Below are 10,147 nucleotides of genomic sequence, written 5' to 3' on the forward strand. Positions count from 1 at the left end.
AGCCTCTGATCTCCCTGCCCATTTCCTTGCCTGGCTGGGCACAAAATCCCAGGCCTGCATGGCTGCCAGGAGCATCCAGTGTCCTCTCGTGGGCTCATTCCAGACACCATGTTGCTAAGTGAAAGCCTTTCAGATTCGGCACTGTGGCTTGCTGGGTTGTCCAGAGCCACGTCAGCTTCTCTGCCTGCTTCTCTGTGCCCTGGAGCACTCCCCATAAGTACAGCTGCTTCTGCCCTCTTCTGCGGCTTGAACCAGTTTCCTTACAGCTCACAGCTGTTTGACAATGAGACCAGGCTTCAAACTAGCCAGTGAAGTGCTTTTACTAGGAAGTAAAATCCATAGTGGCACAGATTTAAAAGATCATGGACTAACCCCTGGGTTCTTGGTCTGATTATAGCCTTGCTGCCTCTCACTAACCCTTCCATGACCTGGGTGTTGCTCTCTTTCCCCATGTATGCTCCCTTTCTCTCTGAAGGGCTGCATGTGCCAGCTCTCAGTTGCTGCTGCTTCAGCCCTGAAGGGGAAGGATTTTGTGTGGCCAAAATCTTGCTGCTGTCTTCCAGTTGTGTTAGTCCATCTAACAAAAACCTCTACCTCTGCCCACCTTCCATGCCTGCCTCGTGTAAGGGGTGTGAATCATTGGGGTCTCAAATGATGGCTGCCCAAAGAGCCAACCTACAAAGGACCACTGATATTCCAGTTACTTAACTGGGACTGCAGCCTCAGGCTCTGCAGGAGCCCAGGCAGGGATGAGCTGGGCACAAGCAAAGATCTTCCAGCTTTCACGTGGTCATTCCTTGTAGCATCTCTGTTCTGGAGCTGTTGCTCCTGCCAGGCAGGTTTAGGGAAGCTGATCAGCTTTCATAGTGTTAAGGATAAGGTTTTTTCAGTCTGCACAGGGCAGAGCTGGAGCAAAGCCCCCTGTGGGTAGGTGTTGCAGCCAGAGACAAGATTTTTGAGTACTTTTTAAAAAATGCTTCTCTTCTTCAAGAAAAATAATGCTGGCATCCCACACAGGACCTGCTGGGGGGGGTTCAGGGAGAGACCCCCTGGGTTGTACCCTCAGGGGCTCATGAAAAGCTGACCTACCCTTCTTTCAGCTGGGCACTGGCAGAAATGCACCCCTCTGGCAGGTCCCAGACATCCAAAACCCTGTGGCTAGGGATTGCTGTGGGACTCCACTCCAGAGCCGTCTGCTTGATACACAGCAAAGAGCAGACAGGGCAGGAATCAAAGCAAGGGCAGGCAAGCAACTCTGGGGCCAAGGAAAGCTGTGAGCTGCTGACTTACCAAAAGGACCTTGACTGTGTAAATGCTACTCAAGTGTCAAAGAAGGGAACAGCTCTGTAAGCATGTAGGGGTCTGGCATCTCCTGGGCTCCAGCCCCTCTAGGGACAGTCCAGGCAGGAGCACAGCAAATCCCCAAAGCACACATTCCCTGCCTTAAATCTGAGTGGGGTTGGGGGTGTGTGGCAAAGGGGAGTGAGAACCAAGCTTGACTTCAAAAGGTTGGATTGCAAGGGAGCTCTGATCAGGTAGGATGTGAAGGCAGGGCTTTCCTTACTCAGCAAAAGTGCAAGGCAGGAGAGCATAGCTGCGGCCAAAGTAAATCCAGGCCAGCTCTTTTTGCAGCCACATCCCTGTTTATCTCAGATCTTTTATGTGCCTGCAGTTCCAGTGGTGCACATTGTGCTGGGTGGCACCTGCCTGAAGCGTTCAGACAAGAGTTAAGGTTAATGGCTGCTGTGTGGAGCAGTTTAATCTCAGAGCCCCATCCAGCCCTGGGGAATGTTTCCAGGGACGGGGCTTCTACCACCTCTTTGGGCAACCCGGGCCAGTGTCTTGCCACCTTCACAGTAAAAACCTTCCATCTGTCTGGACTAAAGCTCTCCTATTTTAGTTTCAAACCATCATCCCTTGACTTGTCACAACAGGCCCTGCTAAAAAGACTCTCCCCAGCTTTCTTCTAGGCTTTTAAGTACTGGAAGGCAGCTCTAAGGTCTCCCTGGAGCCTTCTCCGAGCTGAACACCCTCAACTCAGCCGGTCCTCACAGCAGAGGTGTTCCAGCCCTCTGATCGTTTTTGTGGCCTCTTCTGGATTGCTTCCAACAGGTCAATGCCTGCCGTGTGCTGAGGAGTCCAGAGCCGGCCCCAGCCCTGCAGGTGGGGTCTCAGAGCCATGCCATTTCCCTAAGAGCTGAAGGCAGTAATTCAGTCCTTCCAGCTCCTCACAGCCTCTCCTCGTGTTTAGCTGAGCTGCCTTGCAGGACCTTCATTCCTTTTTTTCCTCTTTTTTTTCCCAACCCAAACAAGCAGCTGAGGCACACAACCCCACTGGGATGTTCCCAGCCCTGGCTGCAGCTGCCTGTTGTGTGCCTCTGGCCGGGGCTCAGCGGGCGGCGTGCTGGGACGGCTCAGCCCTTTCTGCTCCAAGCCGGGGCTGAGGCAGCCGTCAGAGCCTCCGCACCTCGGACAGCAGCGGCATGGCGCCCCGGGGAGCCTGCCTGCTCCTCTGCCTCCTGCTCTGCCTCCTCTCCCTTGCCCACATCTCCAGCCAGCAAAACGGCAAAGCCAAGCAAAAACCAGCGGCTCCCAAGAAAGGTAAGGAAGGGAAGGAAGCACCTCCCCTGCCAGGAAACCCTGAGGGGGTGCCACTAGCCCATTGAGCATGTCACAGTTCTCTGCTTGAACTGCTTAGAAAGCATCTCAGCTCCTAGCAGAGAGACTTTTTCCCCCGTGGGAATGCTTGGGTAGCCCTCCTGCACAACAGTTAGGAGAGGAAATGCTTTGGGTGGGTTCCTACCTTGAATAAATTCACAGAACAGCCAGGTCTGAATTTCAGAGGGCAAGGCTTTTTTCCTTGGTACCTCTGAGGTTCCCCCAACCCTTCCCCCACTAGAATGTCCCTTTCTAGGACAGCTGCCAGGCTCCTGTAGATGTGCAGGCATGAGCAGACAGATAATAGATGCTCAATTAAATAGCAATATGGATCTTCATTTAAAATGAAGTGCCCTTGAATGCGAGTCAAGCCCTCCACCAGCTCTGCTCCTCAGGCTTACCAGAGGGCAAGGCACACAAAAAGCTGCCCAAGTTTTCTTTTCCCTACCATTCTTCATTTTCTTTTCTCCTTTTTCACTCCCTTCCCATCTTTTCTTCCCCCAACTCAATGCACATGAATGACAGGAGAAGGAGCTGCAGGTGAGGAAGCAGCTTGTGTTGCTTGGGCTCCTTCCCAATGTGTCTGCATTGTGTGGGCTTGGAGGACTCCTGCTTGGAAGGAATCAGGGAGCAAGGGAGAAGCATCCTAGGAATTCACTTGGCAGGGCTGCTCTCAATGCTCACCCAATAGCTATTTTTGTCAGATTCCATCCTTGAGAACTTTTTCCTTTTTCCCCTGTGAGGTCTTTCTATGAAATGATGGCAGAGCTGCTTTACTCCACAGCTGTGGTCTGGGACTGTTCCCTCTGGGTGCAGGCAGGGTCCCTGTGCTGCACTCTCTGGAGGCAGCAGAGAGGGGATGTTTGTTACTGACAGAGCTGGAGTTTATTTCTGTACCACTGCAACTGCTGTTTCTAAGTGGCTGCTGACAAGAAACCAGGGGGGAAATGGCCTTTTTGACAGGAAAATTTGGCCTGTGATTTGAAACCATTTGAGGGAGGTGTTCTGAAAATCAGAGCAGCTGGTGGCAGTTTTTTACTAGCAGGGGCCAGGGCTCAGCAGGATGGTCCCATCCCATCTTCATCTCCAGCCCAGGCTCTTTGCAGGCCCATTCCCATCCAAGCCCAGCTCAACCCCTGCCCTTTACTGGGGAGGATCAGGCAGGGTTGAAGCCCCTGGGGTCGTTGGCTGGGTTTATTTTATTTGAAGCTGTGCAGCCAAACCACAAACATTAGAAAAGGAAAGCATTTTGTAAGCCAAGCTTTCATCTTTCTGGAGATTTGATTTTGTGTGTTTTCTTTGTTGGGGTTTTTTTTGTTTTGGTTTGGGGTTTTTGTAATTATTGCTTACATTTGGATCTGCTTCAGAACACAAATGGTGCTGTTTCAACATGAAAAACCCAAACCATAGCCTTTAGCAAATGCTGAGGCAGCACATTCCCTGTGCCAGCTCTTAGGACTTTTTCCCCCCTCCAGTTACTTCCCAGTGCTTTTTCCAGCTGCAGCAGTTTGGGGGGGGGGGGGATAGGCAGGATTTGCCCTCCTCCAGCAGCCTTGCCCAGAACAGTTTCCAGGGGTGGTGGGTGATGGACCCCCCCCTAGTTTTGGGGACTCACCAAGCCTAGGGATGGTGGTCCCTTTGGAGAAGAGAAGGATCAGAGGTGACCTCATTGCCCTCTACAACTACCTGAAAGGTGGTTGTAGACAGGAGGGGGGTGGTCTCTTCTCCCAGGCAACCAGCACCAGAACAAGGGGACACAGTCTCAAGCTGTGCCAGGGGAGGTTTAGACTCGAGGTGAGGAAAAAGTTCTTTACTGAGCGAGTCGTTCGTCATTGGAATGGGCTGCCCAGGGAGGTGGTGGAGTCGCCGTCCCTGGAGGTGTTCAAGGGGAGATTGGACGTGGCACTTGGTGCCATGGTCTAGTTGTGAGGTCTGTTGGAACAGGTTGGACTTGATGATCCTTGGGGTCTCTTCCAACCTTAGTTACTGTGATACTGTGTGTGTGATAGCTGTGGCAGGGTGGTGGAGGCACAGGAGGGGGCATCTTCATGTATGCTTAATGTTACCAGAGAAGGAAATTTGAGGCTGGATGCTTGAACCAGTGGACAGGGACAAATTTAGACTCCTGCTGCTGCCCAAAATTTCAGTGTGATGTTGTGGTCTATGTGCCCTTCTCTGACATTTACACCAATAGCAACCCAGCCTTGGTGAGTTCAGTGCCTTCCTCTGCACCAGGAAACAGCCCCAGCTGCTCCTGGAGCTGCTTGGTAGGAAAAACTGGACTGCTGCCTAGGGAGGTTTGCTGGAAGACCTCACAAACTAGACCAGTGCTGGAGGACAGAAAACACCTCTGGATGGGAACAAAGCAGCTGCTGCCTGCACAGGCAAAGCTCAGCAACTCAAGAGATCCAGACTGCAGAGAGGGAGAATGAATCAATCAAATCCAAGGGAAGAGGGCTTAGGTTGTTATCTGGCATAGAATTAGGACATGACAAACAGGGTGAGAGCTCTCATGTGCAGCATCAAACACATCCACAGAGTGGTGTGGTTTGGTTTGGAAGGGACTTTAAAGATCATCTAGCTCAACACACCACTGCAGGAACATCTTCAGCTAGATTTCTGGCCAGGCTTTCAAGTGAGATTCTTGTGAGCCACATCCTTACAGAATCATCCAGGTTGGAAGAGACCTTTAAAATCACTGAGTCCAACTGCTGACCCAGCACTGCCAAGGCACTCCTGAACCATGTCTCTCAGCTTCACATTTACACAGCTTTGAAATCTCTCCAGAGATGGTGACTCCACCACTGCCCTGGGCAGCCTGGGCCAGGGCTTTGCAACACTTTGTGTGAAGAAATTTTTCCTAGTGTCCTGTCTAAACCTCCTCTGGTGCAACTTGAGGCTGTTTCCTCTTGTCCTGTCACTTGGGAGAAGAGACCAACCCCCACCTCACTACAACCTCAGAACCTTCTGTGAGTCTCCTTTTCTTCTCACCCTTGCTTGCACCTCATCCTGCTGCTCACAGTGAACCACACCTGGACTCACTCCAACTCCCATGGGCAGCACTGGCCACCCCCACACTGGCTTCAGTGGCAGCAAACCCAAGCTGTGATAGCCTTCATCAAGGGCAAGCCTTGCACAGATGACAGCACAGAGACCAAACCTCCAACAGTAGAACAGAGAACTCTGCCTGTGGACACAGGCATGGTACCAGCTCTGTAGCTGAAGCTCTTGGTTCTCATCCCAACATCCTGGCACACATCAGCCCTCTGTAGGGACATTGTGTGGCCCAGGAGTGGGAAACCAGGTGGTGAAGAATGACAGGGCACTTAAGTAGCTACTAAGACAATGTTCCACCTTGCATGGTGAGGAGCCACCAGCAAACCCAGTTGGAGCAAGCTGAAACACCTGGGTTGCTTGTGGAACAGGCCAGTGAGCAAACACTCCTGCTCAGTGCGTAAGACAGGCGCTGGCTTTGCAGGTGCCTCTTGTTTGTCCTCTGAGGGCAGAGCTTGGGCAGCTTTGATGGCAGGAACAGCTTCAGCTGCCTCCCCAGGGCACACAGACATGTTTATGCTTCCTTCCAACAGATAGTGTGAGCCTCAAAATGATTGAAGACCTGAAGGCCATGATTGACAACATCTCTCAAGAAGTTGCTCTGCTGAAGGAAAAGCAGGCACTGCAGACAGGTAAAGGGCTCATTGGAGAAGGCTTGAGTTTTGCTCTCAGAGAGGAGCTGCTTATGAAGGGACTTCATTTGTTCACCAAGGCATCCATCACAGGGAGAGAGCTTGGGGAAGCGAAACAAAATGTGATCTCACTGCAATTCCTTCAGGCTGCTGAAGCTCCTCAGGGAGTTTCTGACTTGAGTTGTGCAGCCTGTGGGTCTCTGAGTTGTGCAGAGCTGTGGGTATGTCCACAGCACTGAGTCAGGGGTTCACCTTCCTTCAGGAGTCAGAGGGGTGGGTAACAGACTGGGCTGTGCTTTAGGTAAATGGAGCTCACTCCTTTGAACCATGGTGAAGTGGTGACTTGGTCTGCTCTACAGAGAGACGAGTCCCAGCGTGCTTCACTGAACACATACAGGCCCAAAACATCCACCCTCCAGCCATGCTCCACAGTTACTGTCTGCCAGCTCCACTGGCAGCAATAGGAGAGGGACTTGCAGCACATGAAACAGAAACAAGACAAAAATGCAGGGAGAATTTTCTTCTTACAAGGAACACAAGCAAAACACCAAGGTTTTAGACCCAAGCTCACACTCATTGGATTGGATTCTCACGTGTGGCCTTGCACTCTCAGGGTCTAGAGCATAAAAAACCGAATAAATTGATATTCCTAACAGTAGAAATCTGAGGCAAGTACAAGCACAATGCTTCTGATCAGAGCCCATTAAAGAGGACATTTTCCTCATGCTTGCATAATTAAGATGTCTCAAATCACAGAAATTTTTTTTCCAGCACCCTGGAAGTGCCCACAGCCAACTTGGACTCTAAAAATCTCATAGGAGAAAGCATAGCAGAAGCTGGGAAAGGCCATTATAAGCAGCAAGAGAACCATACTGTGCCTCTACTACAGTAGCAGCAGGGTTCAGGGGGGTGACAGATGTACCTTGAGGTCCATTTACCCCAATGGTTTGAAGATGGAGAGGGCACAGCCATGGGGATGTGTGCAGGAGGAATCTTGTGCCATCAGGGGTCTAAGAAGTGATGGTTGTAGCTTGGTTGCTGCATGATGCTTATCAGTATCCATAGGGCAGGGGTCAAGAGGATGGGGCCAGACTTTTTTCAGTGGTGCTTGGTGACAGGACAAGGGGCAGAGGGCACACACTGGAATCAAGGAGATTCCATCTGAACATCAGGAGAAAATTCATGGGTGTGTAGGTGCTGGAGCCCTGGAGCAGGCTGCCCAGAAAGAGATTCCAACCCACCTGGGCAAGCTGCTGTGGGTGCCTCTGCTTTAGCCAGAAGGCTTGGACTGGGATGATCTCCAGAGGTCCCTTCCAACCCCTGCTGGCATTCTGCTATTTGCTGCTGCTGCCACCACTTGCTGGGCACTGTTTTTAACCCCAACTCCCGTTCTGTCTTCTTGCTCTGTTTGTGTGGAACCTCTCAGTCTGCCTGAAGGGCACCAAAGTGCACCTCAAGTGCTTGCTGGCGTTCCCGGAGCGCAAGCCCTACCACGAGGCGAGCGAGAGCTGCATCGCGCAGGGCGGGACGCTCAGCACGCCGCAGGGCGCCCAGGAGAACGAGGACCTGTACGAATACCTGCGGCGCAGCATCGGCGCCGAAGCCGAGGTCTGGCTGGGCCTCAACGACATGGCCACGGAGGGCAGGTGGGTGGACATGGCCGGGGGCCCCCTGCGCTACAAGAACTGGGAGAGCGAGATCACCGCCCAGCCCGACGGCGGCAAGCTGGAGAACTGCGCCGCCTTGTCGGGGGCCGCCGCGGGCAAGTGGTTCGACAAGAGGTGCAGGGAGCAGCTGCCCTACGTCTGCCAGTTCATGATCGTGTAGCAGCGGCGCTGCCCCCTGCCCGCCCGCAGCCTGCGGCTTCCTGCTCAGCCAGGGGCTGTAGCGCTGCAGGCGTGCAGGAGTAGCTGCGCGGCCGCCCACGCTCCAGTAAGATCACTTTGCGCGGAGTCCCCGCGGCTCAGGCGGGGCCGGAGCTCCCTGCCTGGCCACGCTCAGCCCCGTTAGCAGCTGCATTGCGCCTCCTAAGGCACGAGCTATGGATCTGGCTTTACACCCAGGAACTGGTTAGGGCACAGCTCGATGGTTCTGGCAAGGAACCGGTGTAGCAGCCAAGCCTGGCAAGCAGCCACCCACGGCTGCCCAGGGCTGTTGCTCTGCAAGGTTCTTTCCCACCTGACTGAGCTTTGGTGGGACACCAGCATAGCTAGTGCCTGCTTTCTCCTCCTGTTTTGCTTCCCCATGACCCTGGCAGTGATCTAGGAGAGCTCCTTGCTCCTCACAATGCCCCAACCCAGGCTCCTGAGGATCAAGATCCTGTCTTGATGAATCACTCCTGCTTTGTATCAAGAGATACAGTTTGGCTTATTGGCTGAGGGCTGGCTGCTCAAGGGGTTGCCCTACTAGTCCAGCTATGCACCTGAATCAATTAACAAGTAAAAGGCATGGGCTGACTTACCAAGAGGGTGAGTGTCCTTCTCAGAAGCATTCCTTGCTCTGTTTGTCCTTTCCTCAGCAGCCAGAAGCCAGTTTCACCAATTTCAGCTTTACTGAGGGAGGGAGCAGGGATGACTTGCAGCACAGAAATAGAAGATGAAAGTATGAGGTCCGTAACAGAAGCACAATGCTATCAGGGGATATGCTGCCACACTAAACCCAGCTGTGTGTGGAAAACAAACCTCAGGACAACTCAATTGAGCAGCTTTAGGAATCATCTGACCTACTCAAAGTGATGGTAACCCAGCTGAAATTGTACAGGCTTCACAGGCATAGTCCTCAGCAAACATGAATCTGCTGAATACTGTTTATGCCCAAAGTCAAGCCGAGCCTAAGGTCTGGCCTCAGCAAATTGTTTTTTTTCTGAGAAGAGATCTAAAGGAGAAAAAAAACAACCTGAACTAAACAGCAGTGATGGGCAACAAGCAGAGGCCACCCAACCGCTTTAACGAAGCTTGGCTGGCTGGTGTCTGGAAGCTATCAGCAGTTCTTTGCAGCCCTGTGTTGGGAATAACCCCTCAGGTCCAGGTCCTGCCCCTGTGATGCCAGATTGGGGGTGTCAACACACAAAGATCTTGGGGAGCACATGGGAGAGGTACTTCAGTCTGCTGCCTTGGTTAAAGCCAGCCTAGTGATGGGGCTTCCAAGGTGCTGAGTGGGAGCCACGCTGGAGGGCTCACGCAGCGCACACACACACACACGCAGGGTGCACACTCCTGGGGCTGTCACTATTGCCACTGCACTGCTCAGTAAAACAAAATAAAAATCTGGCTTGCTGAAGGAATTGGTTTGTGTCAGTCTGCCTGGAGAGCTTTCCTCTCCCTGCAATCCTCTCCAGAGCTGTGCTGGGGCGCTCTCAGGTGAGAGCCTCCTGTCCTGCAACGAAGTTGACAGGATCCCCACCTCAGTTCTCACCCCATGCATGGGATAGAGGCAGGGAATCCTTGTGTAGTTCACTAAGATTTCCTTCCTTCCCTTGCTGCTGGGAAGTTCACTCTGGGCCAACCCAGAAGAGATGTCCTTCCTTACTCCCTGATTCACGGTGGGCAGACATGAATCAGCTCAACCACAGCAACAGATTTGCTTTACTGTTAGAGCAGGATTGGCCATGGGCAGCCTGAGTTTCACCTGGGTTCATGCGCAGTATGGACACTGCTCCACTGCTGGGAAGACTTGGATCCCAACTCCCTGAGTGCTGAGCCACTGAAGGAAGATGAAAGCATGGAACTGGGACAAAGAGTGTGGAAAGCTTGAAACCAAACCAAATCATTACAGAGAAATTTTCCTTCTTTAAACATTCCCAG

General features: G+C 52.5%; 1 protein-coding gene across 1 annotated transcript; it reads left to right on the forward strand.

Annotated features, from left to right (window-relative positions):
• Positions 1-2,367: 2,367 nt before the first annotated feature.
• Positions 2,368-9,199, forward strand: CLEC3B (C-type lectin domain family 3 member B). Its single transcript, XM_009898353.2, has 3 exons — positions 2,368-2,601; positions 6,246-6,344; positions 7,771-9,199. Exons 1-3 carry the CDS (start codon positions 2,484-2,486, stop codon positions 8,169-8,171), a joined length of 618 nt encoding a protein of 205 aa, XP_009896655.1. The 5' UTR covers positions 2,368-2,483; the 3' UTR covers positions 8,172-9,199.
• Positions 9,200-10,147: the final 948 nt, after the last annotated feature.

Source organism: Dryobates pubescens, chromosome 4 (genome assembly GCF_014839835.1).
Source record: "Dryobates pubescens isolate bDryPub1 chromosome 4, bDryPub1.pri, whole genome shotgun sequence".
Lineage (NCBI taxonomy): Eukaryota > Metazoa > Chordata > Aves > Piciformes > Picidae > Dryobates > Dryobates pubescens.

Excerpts from the sequence above, each read along its gene's own strand:
- CLEC3B (XM_009898353.2), top strand. The coding sequence starts at position 2,484 with ATGGCGCCCCGGGGAGCCTGCCTGCTCCTCTGCCTCCTGCTCTGCCTC. Across the intron at positions 2,602-6,245 it reads ACCAGCGGCTCCCAAGAAAG|ATAGTGTGAGCCTCAAAATG; the intron begins GTAAGGAAGGGA and ends TCCTTCCAACAG. Across the intron at positions 6,345-7,770 it reads AAAGCAGGCACTGCAGACAG|TCTGCCTGAAGGGCACCAAA; the intron begins GTAAAGGGCTCA and ends GGAACCTCTCAG.